This window comes from Myotis yumanensis, unplaced genomic scaffold (assembly GCF_028538775.1).
Source record: "Myotis yumanensis isolate MYYU_CA2020_CCGP unplaced genomic scaffold, mMyoYum1.0.hap1 SCAF_2, whole genome shotgun sequence".
NCBI lineage: Eukaryota > Metazoa > Chordata > Mammalia > Chiroptera > Vespertilionidae > Myotis > Myotis yumanensis.
In genome coordinates this window covers 31,909,106-31,935,046 of record NW_027223753.1, presented here as the reverse complement: position 1 = coordinate 31,935,046, position 25,941 = coordinate 31,909,106, and the positions used below count along the sequence as shown (strand labels likewise).

At 42.3% G+C, this 25,941-nt stretch overlaps 3 protein-coding genes across 6 annotated transcripts in view; 2 read left to right on the top strand and 1 right to left on the bottom strand.

Annotated features, from left to right (window-relative positions):
• The window catches only part of EFCAB14 (EF-hand calcium binding domain 14), a 41,123-nt gene extending 24,281 nt beyond the window's left edge, over positions 1 to 16,842 (top strand). For 2 of the 3 annotated variants that reach the window (XM_070405056.1, XM_070405055.1), the window contains exons 5-10: positions 590 to 700; positions 1,726 to 1,830; positions 4,515 to 4,601; positions 6,306 to 6,417; positions 8,973 to 9,098; positions 13,392 to 16,842. In XM_070405056.1, coding sequence (XP_070261157.1) covers positions 590 to 700; positions 1,726 to 1,830; positions 4,515 to 4,601; positions 6,306 to 6,417; positions 8,973 to 9,098; positions 13,392 to 13,567 — 717 coding nt within the window. In that variant the 3' untranslated portion in view covers positions 13,568 to 16,842. The remainder of the gene's footprint in view (positions 1 to 589; positions 701 to 1,725; positions 1,831 to 4,514; positions 4,602 to 6,305; positions 6,418 to 8,972; positions 9,099 to 13,391) is intronic. The other variant, XM_070405057.1, reaches the window with a different exon arrangement.
• Positions 16,843 to 18,884: 2,042 nt separating this feature from the next.
• TEX38 (testis expressed 38) lies at positions 18,885 to 20,127 on the bottom strand. Its single transcript, XM_070403313.1, has 2 exons — positions 20,091 to 20,127; positions 18,885 to 19,506 (listed from the first exon to the last, which is right to left on the bottom strand). Exons 1-2 carry the CDS (start codon positions 20,125 to 20,127, stop codon positions 18,899 to 18,901), a joined length of 645 nt encoding a protein of 214 aa, XP_070259414.1. The 3' UTR covers positions 18,885 to 18,898.
• A 3,438-nt stretch (positions 20,128 to 23,565) lies between these two features.
• ATPAF1 (ATP synthase mitochondrial F1 complex assembly factor 1) overlaps positions 23,566 to 25,941 on the top strand; it is a 37,793-nt gene continuing 35,417 nt past the window's right edge. For both annotated transcript variants that reach the window (XR_011470234.1, XM_070405054.1), the window contains exon 1: positions 23,566 to 23,918. Coding sequence is in view for 1 of the 2 variants with exons in the window: in XM_070405054.1 (XP_070261155.1) it covers positions 23,581 to 23,918 (338 nt within the window). In the remaining variant the exon portion in view is untranslated. The remainder of the gene's footprint in view (positions 23,919 to 25,941) is intronic.

Below are 25,941 nucleotides of genomic sequence, written 5' to 3'. Positions count from 1 at the left end.
TGGTATAACCATTTCAGAACACAGTTTGGCAGTTTTTTTAAAAGTTAAGTATACATCTACCATATGATCCGCCATTCACCTTCTAGGTATACTTGTGATAACCATATACCCACATAAAGACATGTACACGAATGTTTATAACAGCTTTATGTGTAGTAGCCAAACACTGAAAACAACCTAAATGTCCATCAACAGGGAAATGAACTACAATGTATCCATACAACAGAATGCTACCCAGATACATATGTAGCTGAGTAACTACAATATAGATAAATTTTAAAATAATTGTACTAAGTGAAAGAAGTCATATTTTTAAAAAAGTACATACTCACTGCTTCTCTTTCTATGAAATTTAGAAAATGCAAAGTGATATGTAGTGACAGAAAGTAGACCAGTGGTTGCCTCGGGACAGGGATAACTTGGGGGTGATGGATGTGTATTATCTTGATTGTGTTAATAGTTTCACAGGTGTATGTATGTCAAAACTTACATTTTGAACATGTGCACTTTAATCAGGTACATCTTAATAAAACTAATACAAATTTTTAAAAAGGAAAAAACACTAACCTTACTATATGTTTATGTTCAGAGCGTAGCCTCCATTGGCAATACTTTAAACAGTGTCCATCTTGCTGTGGAGGCAATACAGAAAACTGTGGACGAACACAAGAAAGCCATGGAGTTACTACAGAGTGACCTGGTAAGGAAATCTACAAGCACTATGGAAAGTCAGCACTCTCCTGCCCCCCTTTTCTGAGTAGTAATAGTAGGGGTACCCACTTTCCATTTATCTAAACAGACCCTACTATGCATCTTTAAAAAAATACAGTAAGCAGTGTTTATTGTTATTTTCACAATCTATAAATTACGCAGTTAAGGTGGATAGAATGAAGAGCTTCGGTCTTTTGCAAATGTACTGCAGGAGATACCGAAATAAGACACCTGAGGATGGAATGGGAGGAAGGAAAATGGAAAAGAATGAAAGGAAAGTAGGGAAGTGTCTCCGTTGTTTATTGCTACACAACAAATCACGCCACAACTTAGGGCTTAAAACAGCACTTTATTATTTCTCACTGTTCTGTGGGCCCAGAATTTGGCAGGGCTCTTAGACTAGGGAATGATGAGAGGCCAAGTGAAGGGGCTCCAGAGGATGAAAGGCCATTTTGATGTTCATGCTCCCAGTAGAACGCAGCCATATGTGTGACCTCAGCCTACACCATGTGAAACAGAACACCCCCACCCTGCTGAGCCTAGACAACCCACAGAATCCTGGGAAATAATAAATTATTGTTGTTTTAAGCCACAAAATTTTGGGATGATTTGTTATGCAGTAACAGGCAAGTGAGACAAACAATCCCTGCAGTGCTCGGGTTGTTTTCAAATGTCTCTCCACACTGTGCAGATGTCAGCCGTCTGCAGTTATTCAGCGGCCTGAGTTCATCTCCTAATGGATACTTGGCTCCATTCAGGATTTATGAAGGCTGAAAAGGATAGCACAACCTCTGCTGTCATGCTGTGGAGATGAGTTATATGTACTTGAAATTGGGACTATTCAAGGTGTACAAAAGCTCCCTAGCTTCTCCACTCATTCCTAGATCTGCCCTCCATGTTGATGAATCTGTGGATGCCCCAGTGAGAAGCTAGAATGTTCTGGGATCATCCCAGATGGCTAAGTAGATTTAGTAATTACTTATTGCCTATACTAACCTCCATTCCTCTTAACAGAATCAGTACTCTGTGAAGGAGACCAGTAGAAGTGACCAGATTATTCCATCACCTTCAGCTCCATCAGAACTTGACAATAAACCCCCCAGCGAGAATGTGAAACAGGTATGTTTTGTCTCTGGCTTACCTCCCTGTGACCACAATAGACTCTGGAGCAGCCGGAGTAGTTTGTGCTTAGTGTTGTGGTTCTTCAGCTGGCATCTTGTGCATATTTATGCCTGCGTGAGAGCTGACCAGAGAGGGCTTGGATAGGGATCCAAGATGCTGTCCTATCTCTTATTTAGCAATCTGCTTTTTCCCCTGCATGTCAATCAGTGGAGTACGTTTATTTTCACATCTTGAAAGACATAGACTGACCAGAGTATCCTGAAACTATAAAAAACAGCAACCTGGGCAAGTTAAAGATGGATGGATAGCAGATGAACTCAGAGCAATGGCTACTTTGAGCCACAGTAAATTCTAATAATGTTAAAAAGCATAGCCTTAAAAAGTTAAGATTCTCTAAAGACTAAAGACAAGGAGGAAAAAGGATATTGAGTTCAGAATCACAATGAAGAAAATAAAGGAAATCTTCACTAAGAAGAATTCCTGTCCTGAGTCTAATGCCCTTTAAAACCTATAGTCATCATTTCTATTTAAGTAGTAATCAGTAACTAAAGGATGTCAATAAAAATAATTGAATCTTGTACTAAATAATGCACTACTTGTTATAGTTTTGCTACATGAGCCAATTCAGTAATTGGTATTGTTCCTAAGGTAGTTTTGTTCTGACAAATTAGGTAAATGGATGTTTCAGTTAATAACCCAGCAAGCTTTCCTGCCAGCAGGTGAGGTAAACATTGGGAAATCAATTCCCAACCTCTCAGCTTCCTGGGACCAGAGAGTGAATCATGTAGGTAGTCCTCTTCTCTCTGTCCCCCTCCTATCTAGCTGAGGCCGAACAATTCCAGAGGGAGTAAACTGAGAGCGATTTAGAGTAGAAGGACAAAGCAGAGACAGACGATCAATGGTCTAAACAGGAAAAGGAGTTTACTTCCGTAACTTGGCATAATAATGGTGGTTCAGTGCTGCTGGCCTGCTTGTCTGGCATACATCTTTAGCTGGATTCCACAACTTAATTTATTTCCACTCCAGAATATCCTGTACCACCACAACTCTTTAGAGGAGATAAACAGTGCCTAGTCGGGTATCAGAGGCAGAATGATCTTAAATTCAAGGGAATGAAGGAGACAGTCAATAGTCTTACCCAAAGTCAACTTGGTAGAAAGAGATTTGGTTGCTATGAGCAAGATTGAAAAGCAAGCGAACCTGTCCGTCAGCATCATAAATCTTTTCAGACCTTTAGTGACGTGTCTGTGTCGCAATGTCTGTTGTCTGTACGTGGCTGACATTTCACTACCTTTTCAGACACAGTCGTCTGGCATATCTGAGAGGCTACACATTTGTATTATATCTAATCCTTAACCCTTGTCTCCTCTAATCCTTACACTAGCTCTGTGGTGTGCGTGGCACAGGCGATGTTGGTCCTGATTAGGAAGGGAGATGTAAAGAGGTTTACTTGCTTGCCCAGGGTTCACCACAAGTTGTTGGCAGAGATAACAAGCCTCCTATTATGTTACAAGTGGTAGGGAAGCTCTGGCACATATTTCTAAGTGAGGTCTTCTTGATCTTTTTTAAGTTGTTAAGGGTAGGAGCAATGTCAGTGGCAATAACTGAAGAATCTTTTGCCATTTCACTAAGCCAGAACTTGGCTTTCAGATTTACCCTGCTCCATTTGCACATATACTTTTGCATATAAGGTCAGGAAAGCCATTTAAATAACAGATCAGACCTGACCAGCTCCTCAGTTTAAGAGATCATTGAGTCCAGCCTCCCATTTTACATGCGAGGAAACTGCATGCTAGCCGACCACGTGGTTTACTGGTTTTCACGTTATTGTGTGTTTCTTTAATCACCTTTCCTCATATACTTTGTGCTGGGATCCATGTGGATTGTTTTTTTAATAGTTGCAAGCCTCACCTTTAAGGATTTCATACAGCAGAGATAGAGGCATATATAAAGAAATGGAAACCAAATACAGGAAATCATACTGTGAATTTAAGTAACCACCAAAGCTAGAAGAAAGCCCACAAATAAAGTCAAACTCTGGCACATAGAAAGCAGTGTTTGAACTGGCTCTGCCATAGTGGAGCGTTGGCAGAGTGCCTCGACTTGGCTTGGAGGGTGGAGTAAGACCTGTCCCTCTTCTGTTTTACAGGGTGTGTAATTGACTACAAATCTGCAAAGATTAAAGGAGCCTTACTGTAAAAGGGAGCCTTGCTTTTGAACTCTGCTAAACTAAGCAGGGGCTAGGAATTTTGGATGATTTGATGAGTAGAAGGCCTCCAAGGTTTTCGAGGCTTACTGTGAAAACTTACCATCGCACACTTCCCCTACTGTTCCTCTCCTCCCCACTGTTATTTTTCTCCAGAACAGGAAATTGATAATAGTAAGATCTGTCTTACTGCTTCTTCCAGTAGTATCTCAGCATGCTTCTAGGTTAAAGTTCTCTCGCTTTTTATACTTCAAAGTTTTAAAGTTAGAATGAATCAACTAGACTAAGCACCGTTTTCAGCTTTCTATCTTGGTTGCCTTTCTCCCTCTCTTCTCTCATTCTCCTTCTGGTATTTCTGCTGAAAGTGTTCTGAGAGCTTTAAAATAAGTTTGACCAAATTTCTTAAAAAGTGCTAGATATTGTGTAAGTTTTAATGTTTACCTTTAATCTTCTCTTGTTCTTTTTACCCTTTAAGATAGGTGATAGAGCTGCCACTCTGAAAAGAGAGTCTTTGCATCAGGTGACCAGCAGAGTAGATACAGTAAAAACTCAAAGCATAAAGGTAAATAACAGGAAGCTTACTCTGACATAAAGATAAATGCATCTGCATCTTTGTGCTTTTGAACTGCTGCTTCTTTCTCAAAAGGAACACTTCAGTCTAATTTGCTAAAACTTCAAAACACACTAAATTATTGAGTAAGTGAAGACTTTATCAGGCGCCTGCCCTGTGCCAAGCACTCTGCTAGGAGCTGGGGTGACCATACTGAGCAGGATAGACACCTGACCCCTCTTCTGGTGGAGCTCAAAGTCCATCAGTCAGAAAATCATTAACACATAATTGAACAGATAATTAATTGTGAGTGTGATAAATGCTAGGCAGGAAAAGTATAGGATATGATGAGGGCATTAGCAGAGATGAGGAAGGCTTTCCTAAGAAAATGACTTTTAAGCTAAGACAGGAAGTTATATGTACTAATGATAGGGAACAGTGGCTTAGATAATTTAAAAACAGTGTCTAACCTAAAAATTATTTTTTATTTTTAAATTGCAGTCTCAGAACTTATATAGTCCATTTAAGCCTCAGCCAGTTCCCTTCACCTTGTACCTTTCTGTTTTATTGTTCATCCCAGACATATTTACAAGATAAGCAATCTGTGATATACTCTGATATCCCAGCAAAGAAAGTCTTAGGGTATCAGAATAAAATACAGCTAGCACACATTTTTGCCTAAATTTATTGGTTTTACTTTTAGATCCTTTGTATTTTTTGTCATCTCAATATATGAGTCCCTTTGTGCTGCCTCATCTAAGCATCCTAACCAGATGCCATTTCTCTTATCATAAATTCTTCAAGCAGTTAGGACCTAGTTTTAGTTATATATGTCCATATATTAGCTTCCTAAATAAAACAAGAGTGATCTATACACTATTAGTGTAGAAATAAAGGCAGCAGAGAAATAAGCAAATATATATTGAATAAAAGAAACATGTAATGAGTTGATATTCTAATTAAGCACAGAATCAGGACCTTTCACCCTAGCCTAAGCAGTTAGAAACAGGCCTCATAGAAACCAGACTTCTCTCCTTTTATAATTAAATTTATTTTTATATGCCAGTCTAGATCATCCTGGAGATGAGGCAGGGTATAAGGTAAAAAGCTTTTTAAAAAGATATAAATCAGACTTTGAATTAGAAGTATTAGAGCTGCTTCTTCATGTTCCTAACAGTTCCTGCCACCAGTTGAATCATCACCATGGGGGGAGAGAAGGAAGATCAGGGGAATATTTGTGGTTTGCTTGCTTTTTTTTAATGTGATAAGAGCATAAAACTCTACCTAAAGTGGTCTAGTCACAAGGTGAAGTAATGTATTCAGGAAAATTATTTAGTTAGTGTGAAATCATTCCTAGAAACCAATATGCTACTCATTTAGGAAATAGGTGTCGTAGAGGCTCCTGAGCAAGGGGGCATTTCCTTTACTGCTGACACAGGCATGCCTTCCCCCATCAGCCAAATGTTCACAGTGAATCAGATCATCTCTAGCATAATGTTCCCTTAATGGTCTAGGCTCAAATCCAGCTAGGCCCTCATCAACACTGAGTACCGAAGATATCTCTAGTATTTGTTGATTCATCCCTTCATTGCCTGTACTGATAGGGAACCTCCTGGGGGTCAAGCACTGCATGCTAAATAGGCTTTGGGGATATAATAAAGAATCAAATGAAGTCTTGTTTCCAACTTAAACCTCTGTGATCTTTGTTTTGGACAGAAAGAAGATAGTTCAGATTCTCAGGTATCCAAGCTAAGGGAGAAACTACAGCTGATCAGTGCTCTCTCCAACAAGCCTGAGAGCAACAGGCCTCCAGAGACCACCCATGAAGGTGAGATATTCAGGGCTGGCTTCTGAATATTTCACGCAGGCTTGAGCAGCTTGCCTCCCACATGGAGTGGAAAGGTGTTCCAGCAGGACTGATCGAACCCAGTGAATGATGCCTGAGCGCACTGAGATGAAGCTGATACACTTTGCTTTCATTTAGCAAAAGCCCATTTGGTACATGATTTGTACTCCAGTCTATTAAGGGAAGAAGGGTAATGTTTAGCTGGAAATAGACTTCTCCATGCTGTCTGCATCCAATTATAGGCAAAAAAACATTACTGTCATAGCATGTATTAAAGCAGCTAAATGTTTATGGAAGTCTTTTCAATTTTTAAGTGCATAAAATTTACTTTAAAATAATTATTAGTCCTTCTGAAATACCATTAACAAATGATGATGGGATCATTGAGTTGGAAAGACCCTTGGCTTTAGGTAGGGGCATACCTAGTCGATATTGGCAGATATATCAACCTCCACTGGTTTAAGCTCTAGGAGGACATAACTCTAAGGCATTGGACTATGTTGGCTTTGACCCCTCCCCCCCACAAGTATTTTTTAATTTTAAGAAAGCAGTACAACCTCTCTATTCTCTTTTGGGTGGGATACAGACTACAGTGGGAGGCCTTGTGCTAACATTCTGCTACACAACTGTATGGTAGCATTCTTTCAGCACCAGCTGGTCTGGTGGCACATACCCCTGATCAGGCTCATAGCACAGTTCCCAGGATATCAAATATCAATGCTGTTTTCAGTTGCAGCTTAAACTCTTAACATCTTAAACGTGTACTGGTGCTATATGATCTTGCAGTGAGACCACAGCTCCTTACTGAGCTACACCAGAGACCACAGTTTCAAATTTTAATGTTGTATAATACTGATTAATCTTCACTTAGCCCTAAACATGTTCAATCTATGCCTTTAACTTCATTCAGTCACTATGCTACTTAATTCTCTATTTTTCAATTACAGTTGACATTCAATACTGTGTTAGTTTTGGATATACAGCATAGTAGTTAGACAACCATGTAATTTGCATACATTTCAAGTATCCACCTGGCACTATACATAGTTATTACAATATTATTGACTATATTCCCTATGCTGAACTTATATTCCCATGACTGTTTTTGTAATTACCAATTTGTACTTCTTAATCCCTTCACCTTTTCATCCAGTTCTCCAACCCCCCTCTCCTCTGGCAATCATCTGTATGTTTTTTGTATCTATGAATCTATTTCTGCTTTGTTCATTTACTTTGTTCTTTAGATTCCACATATAAGTGAAATCATATTTTTCTCTTTCTATGCCTGATTTATTTCACAGCATAATACCCTCTAGGTCAGTGATTTTCAATCATTTTCATTTCATAGCACACATAAACTAATTATACTAAAATTCTGCAGCACAACAAAAAAATACATTTTTTGCCAATCTGACAATAGATATAATTTTGTTTTATTTACCGATAATAATAATAGTTACCTACTCTTTTTGCTCCAAAGTGACGTTTTAAAAAACTGGGTGCCTATACTTGTATATAAGGATTTCTGGTACCAATAATTAACTAATCAACCTTATTATGCGATTTGACCAGTAAGGAGCAACTCTGTTACATGACCTACATATTCACGGTTCAAGCAGGGCATTCACACCAGACAGCTATTATTGTGTTGGCTGTTGTCTTTTTTTATTTTACAATCTAAGGGAGAAGAGACCGGTGCCCCTCACTAAATGGTCAGGTATTGCATGTTGTAAAATTTTTTGCAGCACACCAGTTGAAATCACTGCTCTAGATCCATCTGCAACATTACTAGATTTCATTCTTTTTATGGCCTAGTAATATTTCATTGTTTATATGTGCCACAACTTTTTTATCCAATCCTGTATTGATGGAGACTTGGGTTGCTTCCATATCTTGGCTGTTATAAATAATACTGCAATGAACATAGGGGTACATATATCTCTCGAATTAGTGTTTTGGATTTCTTTGGATATATACCCAGAAATGGAATTGCTGGGCCCATTTTTAATTTCTTGAGGAATCTCCATACTGTTTTCCATAATGGCTATAGCAATCTGCATTTTCACCAACAATGTACAAGGTTTCTTTTTCCCCACATCCTTACCAATACTTGTTTTTTGTTGATTTATTGATGATAGCCATTCTGACAGGTGTGAGGTAATAGCTCATTGTGGTTTTAATTTGCATTTCTCTGATGATTAGCAATATTGAGCATCTTTTCATATGTCTATTGGCCATCTATGTGTCCTCTTTGGAAAAGTGTCCATTACGGCCGTCTACCCATTTTTTAATTAGACTGTTAATTTTTTTTTTTTTTTTTTGGTGTTAAGTTGTATAACTTCTTTATAAATTTTGGATATTAACTGCTTACCAGGTGTATCACTTTTAAATATCTTCTTTCATTCAGTAAGTTGTCTTTTTGTCAGCAATTTCTCTTAAATTCAGTATATATGCAATTATCCTAAGAGATGACCTTCAATGCTGGTTTAACTTCGTGTTAGACTTGCTAATACTAAAACCATGTGTACTTGTTACAGAGCAAGTACAGAGTTTCACATCAAAGCCATCAGCATTTCCAGAATTTCCACAGTCTCCTGGAGATGACATTGAGAAAACTGCCCAGCTAAGATCTATCTCCCTACCAGGAATCGCTAGCATCAAAGGTAAATTTTTATACCATGGAGTAATAAGGGAAATGTTCAAAGTTATAACTTTTTAATTTTTTTAACTTGCAAGAAAAAGAATTATGTATAACATTGACTGAGCACTTCCTCTGGGCCAATATTTGATATGCATTTGTATTATATAATCCTGATTAACAGTTCAGGGAACATAAATATTCATGTATGATACTCATTTTACTGATAGGGAAACTGCCTAAGTCCACACAGCAAATAATTAATTGAGGCAAAATTCATACCAAGGCAGTCTGACACCAAAATTTACACTCTTAACCTACGAACTATATTATCTCTCTAGTAATGTTTTTAGAGTTTTCATTCATTCATTGAGTACCTAATTATACCAGTGCTAAGCAATAACAATACAGTATAAGATACAGTCTCACATTCCTCACAGATATAAAAGTCTAGTGGAGAAGGCAAACAAGAAAACATAATAAATACTCTAAGATTAGAAAAATAAAGTAAAAGTTGATCCTATTTGTCAGGACCCTCCAAAAATGAGGAGTCCTTTAGCTGAAAAATCAGTAAGATAAACATTAGCAAAAAGGATATGATTCACAGAAAAATATCTTTGCCTTGCTCCCAACAGTGTATATTCTGTCCCTCATTGTGATGTTTGGGTCTCCTGATTTTGCATTTGCTAACAGCCTGGAAAAATCACCCCACTCCTGTCCACTGCCTTTGCCTGGCTCCTCACCTCAGCTTAGATACCATTCCACCAGGGAACATTTCCTTACCTCCCAGGACCAGATAAGGTTCCTTCTGTGTATGACCTCTTCTATTTTGTTTGCCCCTGTTTAGTATGTATCACTCTGTTGTAATTTCCTAGGGAGACATAAAATTTAACTTCATTCCTAGCCCCTAGCATAGTGGTTGGTACACATGAATATTTGTTAAATGAATGAGTTATCTACAGGCTACAATAGAAGCATAGAAGACCTAAATTTATTTTGCCATTTAAATACAATTACTTATTTTTTCCCATTGCAATTTTTTTTTCTTTCTGTTTTCTGGGAGACAGGAGTATTAAGTTGTGTTTATTGGCAATACAAGTTGCCTCCTCCCACTCTCCATTATTACTTCAAGAATTGATGAGAATGAATGGAGTTGAAAGTCTTTTAAGAGCAGATTAAGAACGAGCTATCTTAACATTTGTACTTAACATAGATTTTACATACTTTTGAATGACTACACTTTTGAAATGATTTGGAACAGCAATTAGATTTTTATTTAAGTACTGCTACCATGTGCATAGCACATTTTATTAACGTATGCTTCATATGCACACACAATAAAACATTTTTCAGCTAGCCACTTGGTGGCAGGCATTGAGAACAAACTTCCCACCTGCTTTTCTAGCTTTCAAGACTTTTATTTAGCTGCTTTGCTAGGATTATCTTAAGAGTGAAACTAGGCCCTTATTCAGAAGCTTGTCTACAAAAACTCCTTGAAGGACTAGACCTTGCACTGCAACTGTTTCTCCCCTTCAGATTATTACTATTCTTCCTAAGTACCAAACAGCCAGAGGCCTATTGAATCTAAGTGTGAAGTTGAATAAAGGAAGAAAGGAAAGGAATTTAGGAAGATTTTTAAAGAAACATAAGCCTCATTGACTATCTTCTGATAGTAGAGACTAACTCTACTAAGTCATTCAGTAGGGACATAATCAAGTCCAAGTCTTTTCTATTTCATTTTTTTGTTAATCCTTACCCGAGGATATTTTTCCCATTGCTTTTCAGAGAGTGGAAGGGAAGGGAGAGTGGGGACAGAGAGAGAGAAAGAAACATCAATGTGAGAGAGGTACATTGATTGATTGCCTCCAGCATCTGTCCTGGCCAGGGGCTGGGGTTCAAACCTGCAATCCAGGCACATGCCCTTGACTAGGAACCCAAGACCTTTGGTGTACAGGCCAATTCTCTCACCATTGAGCCACACCAGCCAGGGCTTAAGTCCTTTTTAAATGTTATGTAAATAATTGGTCCTCCTATTTGGAAACAGCTTAAATGCCCATCAGCAGATGAGTGCATTAGAAAACTGGGGTACATCTACACAATAAAATACTACACTGCTGTTAAAAAGAAAGAACTCTTACATTTGTAACAGCATAGATGGACATGGAGAGCATTATGCTAAGTAAAATAAGCCAGTCGGAGAAAGATAAATATCACATGATCTCACTTATTTGTGGAATATAATGAACAACATAAACTGGTGAACAAAAATAGATCCAGAGACATAGAAGCATCGAACAGACCATCAAGCCTCAGAGGGAAGGCAGGGGAGGGGGTGTGAGTAAGAGATTAACCAAAGGATTTGTATGCATGCATATAAGCATAACCAATGGACACAGACAGTAGCGGGGGTGAGGGCATGTTCTGGGGGCTGAGAGCGGCCAGGGAAAGGTCAGTGGAGGGAAAAGGAGACGTATGTAATACTTTAAACAATAAAGAATTTAAATTTAAAAAATAAATAATTTTTAATTATTTATTAATTAAATTAAATAAGTGTTCATTATGGGGTCCTTGAGAAAATACAAGCAGAAACTGTTGATAGAAATTGTCCAATCCTATTGGCTCAAATAATATCTTAGAAATAAAAAAGAAGATACAGCCCCGGCCAGCATAGTTCAGTGGTTAGAGTATCAGCTTGTGCACCAGAGGGTCAGGGGTTTGATTCCTGGTCAAGGGCATGTACCTGGGTTGCAGGTTCAATCCCCTACCCGAGGTCAGGGTGCATGTAGGAGGCAACCACTCAATGCATCTATCTCACATCAATGTTTTTCTCTTTTTCTCCTCCCCCACATCCCTTCCCTTCCATTCTCTCTAGAAATCAATGAAAAAAATATCCTCACTCCTCAGGTGAGGATATTTTTTAAATTAAAAAAAAAAATCAACTGGTATAATTGTTCTCTCTCTTAGCTGGAAAAGATATAGCTTTGAAGAGATACACAGAGGGGGTAAAAACAGATTTATATTTGTGAGTACGTGACACAGTTTATTATTGTATTATTCTTTATTATTGTACTAGAGGCCTGATGCATGAAATTTGTGCAAGAGTAGGCCTTCCTTCCCCTGGCTGCCAGCACCGGCTTCCCTCTGGCACCCAGGATCCAGGCTCCCAGGACCTGGGCTTCTCTCCAGCCACCAGCAGGCACCCGGGACCCAGGCTTCCCTCGCAGCCCCGGCTTCCTCCAGAAGGTCATCTGGAAGGACGTCTGGTCTAATTAGCATATTACACTTTTATTATTATAGAATTGCCATACAAACAACTGTAAACCTACTTTTGCCCCACCCTGTATAGTCCTCTGGTTGTTTTTGAGATATAATTAACATTCCATATTATTCACTCTTTTAAAATGTATAATTCAGTTTTTTTTAGTATATTCTCAAATTTGTGCAGCCATCACACTCATTCTAGAGCATTTTTATCATCCCAAAAAGAAACCCTGTACCTATTAAATGGTCATTCCCTTTTTCCCCTTCCCCCAGCCCTTGACAACCACTAATCTCTCAACCACTGTCTCTTTGGATTTGCCTATTCTGAATATTTCATATATAAATGGAATCATACAATATATGAACTTATATATGCTTTTTTCTTGCATTATATTCCTTTCATTTAGCATAATGTTGTCAAGGTTCATCCATAGTTCAACATGTAACAGTATTTCATTCCTTTTCATGGCTGAATAATATTCCATTGTATGAACACTTAGTATACCCATTCATCAATTGATTGCCATTTGGCTTTTAGGAATAATGTAGCTATGAACATTTGTATACAAGTTTTTGTGTACTTGTAGACATATGTTTTAATTTCTCTTGAATATATACCTAGAAATGTAATTGCTGGGTCACATGATAACTCTGTTTAACTGACAAAATGCCAGAGTCTATTTTACAAGCTCAGCTCCTGTCAATTAGCTCTTTAAGCCTCTCTAGTCCTTTTCACCCCTTCAACATAAGAATAAAATCTGAAAATTCCAAAAGGAAGGCCCTGGACAGAGAAAAGGCCAGTCTATTTTATTCTCCCGTGATTATCTATCACTGCTTCTATTTTGGGAGGATAGTGCCATACAGTATTTCTCTCAAGGATCAAGAAAAAATTAGTCTTTCTGATTTAGTGATATCCTAAACTTTACCTTTTGGAATCAGAGTCTGCAAAGTAGCTTTCTTTTAATGCTTTACATTCAGTTGTGGCTGTTGTTTAAACTGTTAACTAAATTTAGCTATATTTATAGACATAAACACTTTTTCCAATTTTTTTAAACAGATCTTGAGGATTTATTCTACAAGACTGGCCAGAACATGGATGGGAAGCTGACCTACCAGGAAATTTGGAACTCCTTAGGCTCTGCTGTGCCAGCACCAGAGAGTTTGAGAGAGTTTGATGCTGATGGAGATGGAAGATACTCATTCCTGGAGCTAAGAGCAGCTGTAGGTGTCTAGCCTCATTGGGCATATTTAGAAACGGATATATACCCTGGGCTACCTAATATCTGCTCGCATAACAAAAACAACCCTTCTATTTATCTATCAGTCCTCCAATCCTCCAAACTATTGTAGCAGACACATTGCAACCTTTTAACTTGTTTGAAAAAGCTATATAAAAGTTATTTTTTTAAAAAAGACCATTTTACTTATGATGTTCAGAAATCTATGATTTCCTGAAACCAGTATGATCTTAATTCTAAAATTGCCAGAATAAAAGTCAAGCCCTCTTTCTTTCTCTTTCCTTTTTTGAGGGAAGGAGACCTTATCTTTTAGAACTAGAAAAAGTGTATATAGTAAGAATAAGCCACCTTTTATATTTCACATAAATCTGCCTTAAATTAGCTGCACTTTATTCAGACTCAGAAAATGTCTTTTCTTTAAAAGATAGGCTTTTTCTGTGTATAAATATTTAAAATGAAAGAAGAGTTCTGCATATTTTGTGGGAAGTTAGGAGAAATGGTTTGAAACAGGACATGAATAAATGGCTTGTCAAAAATCGCTAATTTGATCTGGTAGCGACTAAAACTAGGCCCATGTCTCCTTCAGGCATCTCCTTTAGGTGCTGCCATGGGGTTTGGTCTGGTGGCCAGAGGAATATATTTAGGGAGTGGATACTGGGGACAGTGCAGCCTCCAGGCGCAGGAAAGTAAGGTCTATATCTTTGTTTCTGTCCCCTTAGCTAATCGCAACCTGTGAACCAGAGAGTATTCTTGGCATTTTTATTTTTTTTTATCCTATTTCAGGGTTTATGAACATAGAAAGTTATCCAGTGAGGAGATATATTTCCCTCCCTGAGTGAGCAGGATTATCACACACACACGCACACACGCACACACACACATGCACTCAAGTCTATCTTAAAGCTGTGGCTGACTTCCCTCTCTGATACTATCTCCATTCTGAATGGCAGGGCTGAAGTCCCTGGTCACTGGCTCAGCCTGGCTGCCCAGGAGCTTTAGAGGAGAGCTGTGCCTTTAATTCTGCCCCCAGGAAACAGATTTTACATGGGGGCTAACCAAGAACCTAATATGTTCCTCTGGGGGATAAGGCCGTAACAGTTGTGAACATTTATTTATTAAGTTTCTTCATGGTTATCAGGTCAGAAGTAGTTGGAAGCTTTATGTCCAGAGAATGCCAAGCATAGCAGACAGGCCTGGAACATTGGGCTTTACATGATGGTAGCAAGTGTTTTCAGATGTAATGCAAGCAAGTGCAATACTTTTCCCTTTAAATGCTTCCATAGCCTGGTACTACAGGACCCTGAACTGAAAGGAATTATACCTCCATGCTCTCTGTGTGTGCTGTGTTCTTAGAAGGAGTCTCTGAAGAATACATAAGGAAAAAACTTTGCAAAACTTAGCTGTGCTGTAGGCCACATCAGGGAGAAACTAGAGAAGCTTTCGTAGACTGACTTCTTTAGTGGAACTCATTTCCATTTTAACTTTTTCCATTTTAACTTTGTCCAAGTTGCCCAGTTAGCCATGGATGCAGCCAAACATCCTTAACTATTTAAGGGCTGGTTTTGTTTTGCTTTTTCTTTATCTGATATTCAGCTTGGTGTAGGCTAACCTTGGGTTTTTTTTTTCTAGAAATATAAAAATTTAGTTAAAGCAAGATGAAGTCTTTTCCCATGAATGTGTCTGCTTACCTCATATGGCTTATGCTTCTCTTTCTTTAAAAAAAAAATATTTTTCCTTGCCCAACCGAGCTATTTCACTTTCTTGGAAAGGTTAAAATATGGTATAAAATTAGCACTTTGGGTAACTTGAAGAGTACTCTTCTGGCTGCCTTCCATGCCCACCCCCCTTTTTTAATATATATACCCTGACGGATTTTGTAACAACCAAATAACACTCTAGCAATAAATTGAATTATTCTGCTATATTTGTATATACTGTACCATAAATAGTATGTCTACCTGGAAGGTATTTTTTTGAGAACTGATTTATATGAAATATACTTGGGGGTAATGTAGCTTGTCCTTTTTAGTTTCAAATTCTTATTCATAGGCATATACTTTGAGGACACCTTAACTCTTTGTTGTACGTACTTTTCTTTTGCCTCAGAGAGCTATCTGTGGAGGAGTCATTTTGTTTTTTAGTTTATCATCCATTCTCACCTCAAGTGTGTCTGGCTAGCATCATCCCTGAGCCAGGTATATAGTACCATCCTCTCCCCCTACCCAATTTGGCAGAGGTGTTCCTGCTGCCCTCTCAGACTTGAGAATACTCTTGTCACACAGCCTGGGAAAGTGCCCTATCTCCCAGGCAGAACTAGGGCACTTGAACTCCTTTGTTTGAAGTTGAGCAGATTCATTGGCCTAAGAAGAGCCTCAGAAACCTATTGTTCAGTGTTAATTTGGCATTTTTATTTGTAAATTGTCTTAAACTGTAATCAAGCCTCACCTGCCACATCTCAGCTCTGAAAGGAAGGTCGACAGTAGTGGTGAGTTTGGTTTTGGTTTTGGTTTCAGTTACTTTGACCTTCCCACTCTGGCAGCTCCTACTGCTGCTTTCCCAAGTTACCCAAAGCACTGCTGCTTGGTCCTTGTTTTCTTTTGTCTTGTACTATCTGATATAATGTTTACTTAAAGGGCAAAAGTGTTTTGTAGGAAGAAAAGAACCAAAAGAAGAGAGAATCAGCTTAGAGATGACTGTGATGTTATCTAAAGGGCAGAGAAGGGCCTGGCACTTAGGAATGTGCCTCAAACAGCAAAGCTGAAGAACAGACACTCTTCACCTACTGGCTACTGTCCCTCCATTGGCGTTTCCTCACTTTATGTTGCTGGACAGAACACTGTCGGCGCCCCCGCTGGTCTTGCCGGTCACAGTTGAAGCTTCTGGCTGTAATGGGCTCATACTCATAATGGCCTGCTGTTGAGTTGTTTTTAGTGACAGCTTTCGTGTGCTACACACCTCATTGGCTTGCTTACCAACACCAGCTAGATGCAGTCCCTCCTTTCATATCCAAACCAGAACACATTTGGGTATTCCTGAGACTTTATAGAGCGTGTATTGTTTGTTATATGAACCTAACCTACCTTGTTGTTTTCTCACATTAAGAAATGTCAATCTACTTTGCTTTAGTGGAGCTATTTTGGTAATGTATAAGCAGTTTTGGTTCTGTTTGGGGAGTGAATTCAAGGTTTCCATGGCTTGATTTGAACTTTGCTTATTTCATATCAGTAATACAACCATTTTAATTTATCTAAATAAAACATTTACTTTTTATCCCACTGTGTCATGACTAAGGTCCCTACCTCTGGTTACTAAAGAAAAAAATATCTACTTTGAAACCTGATTTTATGGACTTCTCCCTCCCCTTGAAAGCAGAGACAGATTGTGGGCACAGTGTTCAATTGAAGGCTCTACCTCGAATGCAGAATTTGGACTGAAGGAGTGAAGGCTGCTTCTTTGGCATCTGTAGGTTGGGAGGGGAGAGGGGAGGTTATGAGTGAGCCTCTTTTCCTGTATCAACCACAGAAGTTCCACTTAGGGCTGTTTTATATGTTGAGGTTCAGTGTAAGAGCATGTTTAAAAGAAATGTTCCACTGCCTTAAAAAAAAAGGTGTAGCCTTGAAATCCATTGCAAGAGAGAGGCCATATAGGGGCTGTAGCTCTTTTGCACAGAAAAATAGTAGAAAAATTAGCTCTGCATGGTGGCTAGATTCTGGGATTATACACACACAATCTGGGTGACCTTCCCCCTCATGGAAGACTACATAAAGCTTAGCTCATTTGAGCATCTTACCAAATATGATAAGATGATTCCCTTATATCCAAAGGGAAAGGAAAAAATGTATATGCTGGGTCAGACCTGAGCTTTCTTACCTTTAATCTGGCACAAAATAGCTAGTATTATCTTTGTTTCTCTTTTTTAGGATCGTTTCCAGAAGGTACAAAATTTCTCTCATATAGTGGATCTTACCTTGTGGAGGGGCCATAAATCCCTTTAGGGAAAGATCTTTTTTAAAAACTGGATACATTTCTGTATATTATTTTAGGGGCTTCACTTCCCCCAAGCCACTCCATGGATCAACTTAGTTCCATCCTACACACACAGAAATCATTTGCCAAGTGTTTTCTAACCAGATGTATCATTACGGAAGGGACACCAGGGTGGATGGTTGGAAGATGAACTTTGAAGCCAGGCAGATGTAAATTTGAGACCTTGCTCTGCAATCCAATATAATAAAGGTAATATGCAAATTGACCATCACACCCTCACACAAGATGGCCGCCCCCATGTGGTCACAAGATGGCCATCATAAGATGGCCACAGGGGAGGGCATTTGAGGGCAATTAGGACAGCAGGGGAGGGAGTTGGGTGCGACCAGACCAGCAGGGGAGGGCAGTTAGGGATGACCAGGCCAGCAGGGGAGGGCAGTTAGGGATGACCAGGCCAGCAGGGGAGCAGTTGGGTGATCAGGCTGGCTGGCAGAAGTGGTTAGGAGCAATCAGGCATGCAGATAGGCAAGCATTTGGGAGCCAGCAGTCCTGGATTGTGAGAGGGATGTCCGGCTGTCGGTTTGTGGGATCGGGCCTAAACCGGCAGTTGGACATCCTCCAAGGGGTCCCAGATTAGAGAGGGTGCAGGCTGGGCTGAGAAACACCCCCCCCCCTGAAGTGCACAAATTTTGTGTACTGGGCCTCTAGTATAACAATATGGCAAATGCCCTTGAGAACTGTCTCTTCATCTGTAAGTGGAGGGTCGTTGGCAGTGTTCTTATATTAGAAACAATGTAGAGACAACCCCAACTCAGTACACATACATGTTAACAAAGAATGTGATTGAGCCAGCAGTGCAGTGTGGCTCATGGATCTGAATGACCTGTTTTGCCTGTGACCTGTCACTGTGAATCACCACAGTTCACACATGCTCCACAGCTATCACTTTGTGGCAGCTGTGCTTAATGTCTCACAGAATGGCAGTGCCTTTGGGTACCTATCCCAGAACCTAGCATACATTTTTGGTCTTAAGTAAAAACTGGGTAGAGGACTGTTGAGCCCATCACAAGCACTAGTTCAGTGTGTTTTCCCACAACCAACCCTCCAATTCCCATTTGTGTTGGTGATTCTCAGTGACCTTCAATTTGGTTTGCAAATTGTCCCTATCAAACAGGGGAAGGACTTTGCCCTCCTAACAACAAATGAGACGCCAGGAAGCCTCGGACTTTTTTTAATCTTTCATAATGTGACATCCAGATGGGCCCTAGCCTGTGTCAATACCACCTCCGAGGTTAGCTCTGTCCCAGTACCTCCAGCTTCCACACTCAGTGAAAGGAGACTACAATTCTGAAGCAAAAGGCTTGGCATTGAAGCAGTGGTCCCCATGGGCCAGTGTGGGGAGGGAGGGGGAGTGGAGGTTCCTTTCAGGACAAATGGCCAAAGGATAGGAGACGGAGTGGTTCAGCATTGGAGGTAGGTTACACAGGGAGAGGGCAGAGGGCACCTCCTGAAAGATGGGAATCGGGAGTGGGGAGCTGTTCTGGGGCCGAGGCATTGGGGAAGCTAGGGGAGGCTGTGGGACCAGCTGCAATGCAGGTTGCGGGGGGACAGGGGCCTCCACCTTGGTGCTGCTTTGTTGAGCAGCATATCTCCTACTCTCGGTGCTATCCAACTCGCACAGAGAATCTGAAGTCTGGACCTCAGTCTCAGTCTTGGAGACAGTAGAGGAAGGGCCCATGTTGATGGCTGTGTTCATGCCGTAGTGCCTTCGCTTGTTAATCCAGTACAACAGTGGGCTGTAGGTGAATGTAGTGGCTCTCATCACCTTTACCCACTCCTGGGCACGCTCTTCCCGCCGCAGGTTCTTCCTCCAGTGCAGAAAGAGAATGCAGCCACCAATTAGCACTGAACACAGCCCCAGGAGTCCAAAGTACAGCGAGATCCACACTAAGGCAATAAGAAAGAAAAAGAGGCAAGCTGGCTGATAGCTCTAGCTTGGGGGCTGAGTTGTTTCTTATTCCTCTTCTTAACCCGTTCATTAGTCATTCCATCCACTTAGCCACGCTCTTCATTCCTTCCCTCCCTCCTCATTGACTTATCATTCTCTTAGTCAAAGCTAGATTTCCAGGGAGCTTAAAAGGCCCCCCCTAGCCCTTTATAGATAAGGAAAGCTAGAGGTTGGAGGGGAGCATGGCCTGTCCAGGCTTAGTCAGGCCTCTGGTTCCCAACCCTGGACCCATCCAATCCACCAGATGGAGAACCTCACTAAAGCCAGGCTTATCAAGGAAGTAAAAGTTTAACAGTTGACAGAGACACCGGTGTCCCATCCCATTCTACCCATTCCGTTGTGATGGTCCTAGGGTATTCATAGCACCCCTGTGTCCTCAAGAAATCCTTCATTTTCTAGAGGAAACAGTAGCTTAACTGCTTAGCACTCCTCCATGCAGGACCCACCACACACACCATCCATGCAAAATGTCGCCCCAAGCTAAGGGCACGAAGCAAGGATCAGAAATAGGAGGGTCATTTACCACTAGGGAGACTCAGGTCCTTCGGTTGGGAATCCATCAGGTCCAGCTTTGGTATCTTGCCAGTGGCCCTGGAGAGAGGGAGCTTACCTACCCATCTCTCCAGTTACTCTGAGTCCTTGACATGCCCCGGCCCCATTGTTTCCTAAGGGTGAGGTCACTGGATTCTGAGCATTGAGCATGCGGGGGGCGGAGCTTGTGAAGTCTTGGGTTAATGAGAGGGACTTCATCTAATGGTGCCATACTGTATGTCTACCGCTTCTATCAGGGGCTGACCCAGCCACTGAATTGTCTGCCCCCTACCCCTTATGGTGAACCCTCAGAACAGCCCCAACCCCAGGGAAGGGCCCCAGTCCCTCAGGGACTTATCCATGTTGCTGGGCATTAAGGAACAGTGGGAAGGGTGGCAGGGAGCACACACAGCTTTGGGCAGCCCTGCCCTCAAGATGTCTGTGATCCAGCTGTCCGAAGAAAACCTGCTCAAGGGAGCAAAGTGAATAATGCCTCCTTTCTTGCCTCTTACAATCTTATTTTTGTCTCGTTACCTTCCTTCAACAAGTGGTGTTTATTGGGCACCAGGCCCTGTGGGAGCTCCCTACTTTCTGGCCCTCCATCCTTTCCAGCCTCACCTTCCTCCCCAATCCTTCACTTACCTCTCCCTTCTGATCAGGCCAGACTCTTTAGCAGAGCCTGCTTACTCACATCTCTGGAGTTTTGCTCATACTGCCTCTACCTGAGTGCCCCTCCCCACTCTTTCCCCCCACTGAACTCCTGCTTATCCTTCAAAGCTCAGCTCAACTCCCAGACTCTATGACAAACAGTTGTTTCCGTTGGCTTCCCGGAATGCGATCATCCCCAGTTTGAAGGGGTTTTGAGGGGTGTCTAGTACCAAGCCCATCAGATGCTTGAGCCCTGGAGGTAGGTCTCCCCTACCCAGCAACTCATCCCCTGGGACTTGCTTGGGTCAGAGATTTACTTGCTCACACCTCCTGAGGCAACTTGATCCATGTATGGCTTGCTCAGTTAGAAAGCCCTTCCCTTATTAAGCTCAAGTCAGCCTCCCTGTACTACTCCTGGGCCTAGCTCAGCTTTTTGGCACCATTTAATTACTTTCCTCTCTGTGGCCCCCCAGCATGTGACTTGGGCACTATTCAGCACGATTTTTTTCCAGGTTTACTTAACCCTCAGCTTGCCTCATACTCCACTGGCTCCTGCTTTGCAGTCTCCTTGGCTGGTTTCTCCTCTTTTCCCTGATCACTAAATGTTAGCATGCCCTCAGGCCTTAGCCCTCTATCTACAGTCACTCCCTCAGTGATCTCATTCAGACTCAGGGATTTTTTCCCCTTTTTATTGAATTTATCAATAAAACTAGACAAGTTTCAGGTGCACAATTCTACAACACATCATCTGTACTCTGTATTGTGTGTTCACCACTCCAAGTCAAGTCTCCATCCATCACCATTGATCCTCCCTCTACCCTTCTTACCTCTCTCCATCCCTTCCCCTTAGACTCATAGCTTTAAATATCATATATACACCTATATATACCGATAACTAACGGCTTTTATATCCAGCCCAGACTGTTCCTCAGAACTCTAAACTCATTCACTCAATAGTCCAGTTGATGTCCCTACTTGCCAGTCTATTAAATGACCTCAAACTAACATGTCCCAAACTAAACTCCTGATCATCCACCCTCTCACCTACTCCAGCCTTCCTCCTCTCCATACATGGCAACTCTATCCTTCCAGTTGTTCAGGCCAAAGCCTATAAGTCATCCTCAACTCCTTTTATTCTCTCACTCCCAAATTCACTCCACTAGCAAAATCTTTAGGCTTGCTTTCAAAACCACTTTCCTATCACTATCACCTTATTCTAAACACCACCATCTCTCACTTGCATTATGAGTCTCCCCATAGGGTGACCAATCATCCTATTTTGCCTGGGACTTAGGAGGTTTTCAGGACATAGGACTTTCAATGTTAAAACCAGGAAAGTCCCGAGTAAACCAGGACAAACTGGTCACCCTTAGGAGAGCTTCCATCCTTGCGCCCCCGCCCCTCCCATGCCCTACATTCCACAAGCAGCCAGAATGATACTTTAAAAAAATAGATCATGTTACTTCTCTGCTGAAAACCTACAGTGACTTCCCATTTCCCTCAGATTCAAAACCAAAGTCCTTATCCAAGGCCTTCAAAGCCCTGAGCAATCTAACTACCCTTCTCCATACTTCTTCACACAATAACCTCCTTGGTGTCCACATGCAGGGCAACAGGGCAACATGCTCCTGCATCAGAGCCTGTGCACTTGCCATTTCCTGTATCTGGAAGGCTCTGCCTCTAGATATCCATACAGATCATTCCCTCATTTCCTCAGGCCTCTGCTCAAGTATCCCATATCTCTATTCTCCTTTTTTAACACTTAAATTCTTTATTATTTAAAGTATTACATATGTCTCCCTTTCCCCCCATTGACCTCTCACCAGCTGCTCCCACCGCCAGCACATGCTCTCACCCCTCTACTGTCTGTGTCCATTGGTTATGCTTATATGCACGCACACAAATCCTTTGATCGATCACTTACCCTCCCCCCCTCCCCCCCTTCCCTCTGGGGTTTGATGGTCAGCTCAATGCTTCTATGTCTCTGGGTCTATTTTTGTTTGTCAGTTTATGTTGTTCATTATATTTCACAAATGAGTGAGATCATGTGATATTTATCTTCCTCTGCCTTATTTCACTTAGCATAATGCTCTCCAGGTCCATTCATGCTGTTGCGAATGCTAAGAGTTCTTTCTTTTTTTGGTGGCGTAGTATTCCATTGTGTAGATGTACCCCAGTTTTCTAATCCACTCATCTGCTGATGGGCACTTAGGCTGTTTCCAAATCTTAGCTATGGTAAATTGTGCTCCTATGAACATAGGGGTGCATATGTCCTTTCTGATTGGTGTTTCTGATTTCTAGGAGTGGGATTACTGGGTCAAGTGGGAGTTCCATTTTTAATTTTGAGGAAACTCCATACTATTTTCCACAGTGGCTGCACCAGTCTGCATTCCCACCAGCAGTGCATGAGGGTTCCTATTTTAACGAATAGCATGTATCATTACCTGACGTGATACATTTATTTATTGTGTCTCACAATAATCGGTGATTACAACCGACTAAGGGGCCTTTGATGCAGAAGGACAACTACTACAGCAAGTGCCAGGAGAATTTAAAAGGGAGCAAGCACGACGAGGACTAGCAGACCCGAGCGACTTTCCAGAGGAGACTTGGAGAGCAGAGGCTGCTGGTACCCAGCCGGCGGGCGGCGGGCGTGAATCCAGGAGGGCTCCAAGGAGGAGGCGGGGCGGTGGAAGGATGTGCGGAGCCGGCGGACGCAGCGGGGCATTGAGATCCTAACTACCGCCCCGCCCCCTTCGCCCGGCCTGGCTCCCGGAACCTTGAGCGCGCGGAACCTCGAGGCCGCAGCGCCGGCGCAGCGGACCCGGAGCGCGATGGAGCGGGCGCGCGGCCCGCGGGCCGAGGCCGACGCCCCTGAGGACACCGAGGAGGAGGTGGAGGAGGTGGGGGCAGCGATGGCTGCCGTGGTGGCGGCGGCGGGAGGCGCGGGCCCGGCAGTCCTGCAGGTGGCGGGCCTCTATCGGGGCCTGTGCGCGGTGCGCAGCCGCGCCCTGGGCCTGGGGCTCGTGTCACCCGCGCAGCTGCGCGTGTTCCCGGTGCGCTGCGCCTCTCAGCAGCCCGCGGGGGGCGACGGCGGCGGCAGGGTCGGGGCCGAGCTCGAGGCCAACCCTTTCTACGACCGCTACCGCGACAAGATCCAGCAGCTGCGCAGGTGCGGGCTCCCTCGGCGGGCGGCGGGCAGGGAGGAGGGACGGCCATGGGCCCGCGGTTCCGGTGTGCCTGGCGCCGGGAGTGCGCCCCAGGGCCCTGCGAGGTGGGCACTGCCACCGTCCGCACGCAGAGGCCGCATCCAGGCTCAGAGAGGGAGCTCACTGCCTCGTGCCCCACAGCTAGTGTAGCGCTGAGCGTCTCGCAACGCCCTGGCTTTTTCTCCTGGGTCCGCCTTGGTGCCTTAGTTCTCAGGCTCGAACAGCCTTTCCCCAGCGGGCAGCTCCAAGACACCTGTCCTTAAAGACATGGGAAAAGGGAGCCTTCTGGAGAAGGACTTGACTTGCTCGCGGTCACATACGGACCCAGCTGAGGCCTGGGGGTAAACCCTCTCCAAGGTGAGAAAGCTGAGTATCAGAGAGAGTAAGAGACCTGCCCGAGAACACACAGCTGGTTGGTTGGCTTGCATCTGTCTCGGAACCAGGGTTCCTAACCACCCCCTCAGCTTCCAGATGAAAGGACCCGGGGTTAGAGGACGTTCAGGTGGGTGTCTGGGGGCCGTGGTAGGGTCTGAAGAGTCAAGTGGAAGAGCTAAAGGCGATCAAAGGTGACAATTACAGGGGCCTAGGAGAGAATTTGTCAGGGTGGGCAGACAGTTGTCTTACGGGAGGAAACCAAAGACTAAATACTGTAACTTCTTTGAGTTCGGTCTCATCTCTCATTCCACGACCTTAATTTAATCCCCCGTCATCTTCACCTGGACTCACTGTCATCCTCTCCCTAGTCTTCCCCACGCGTCTTGGACCCCTGCATCCCAGTCTATCTCATTGCTACTACGGTGACTTTTCTTCTCTTTCTGAAAGAATGATGGAATAAATGAATGACTATTTTTGCTCTTCTTAAAACATCATTCAAATATACTCACATATTTGTCTTCTTTAAAACCTTTTCTTGGCCTGCATTTCCCTTCAGCCTTTTCTCATTGATCTCTCTCACAAACAGGCATGTCCGGAGAGTTGTCTACTCATACTCTGAATATTCCACAACTAGTCTTCGTTCTTACCCATGGACAAATGAATGACTGGTTTTACTCTCCTTCTCCACTAGATCACTCCCATCAGCATTTCACATACTGCTATGGGAACTTTCCACTGACCTCTGGGTAATGTCCATATTCCTTCGAGTTCCTCACAAGGCTCTTACGCTGTGAGCCTCGTCTCCCTAGCTTTATTACCAGAACGCCCTTTGAGCACTGTGGGTTAACACAAAGGAATACAGGAATGGGATTGGGGGAGGATATTCCAGGTAAGGGGAGCAGCAAAGGTACAGGGGCATGAAACCACCTCAAACCATTTGGGAATGTTTGAGTAAAATTTCATCATATATCCATAGCATTTTACTATACTTAGTTACATGTCTGGATAGAAGCTCCTTGAGGTGGGGACTCTGTCTTAATTATTTTTGTATCCATAGAGCCCAGAAAGGTAAACAGCAAGCAAGGGATAACAATGTTTGCTGAATGAATGAAAAGGAGAAAGAGTAAGTTCTAGAACAGTGATGGCGAACCTTTTGAGCTCGGCATGTCAGCATTTTGAAAAACCCTAACTTAACTCTGGTGCCGTGTCACATATAGAAATTTTTTGATATTTGCAACCATAGTAAAACAAAGACTTATATTTTTGATATTTATTTTATATATTTAAATGCCATTTAACAAAGAAAAATCAACCAAAAAAAATGAGTTCGCATGTCATAGGTTCGCCATCACTGTTCTAGAAGCATCTGAGAGACAAGTCAGGGAGACGGGAGGGAAAGCTGTGTGGATACAAAAAGGAAAAGACCACAAGGTTGAGGTAGATGAAAAGGGAGATGGAAGCAGGACCAAAACAGAGTCAGTAGAACCTGGGCCAAGTTAAGGAAGAGGCAAAATGGGGCCTGGCCTTAGGACCCAGGACCAAACACGTAGGAGGATATGAGATATTTTAAAGGGACTTACAGCCCTGATTGGTTTGTGCTGAGTCATACTC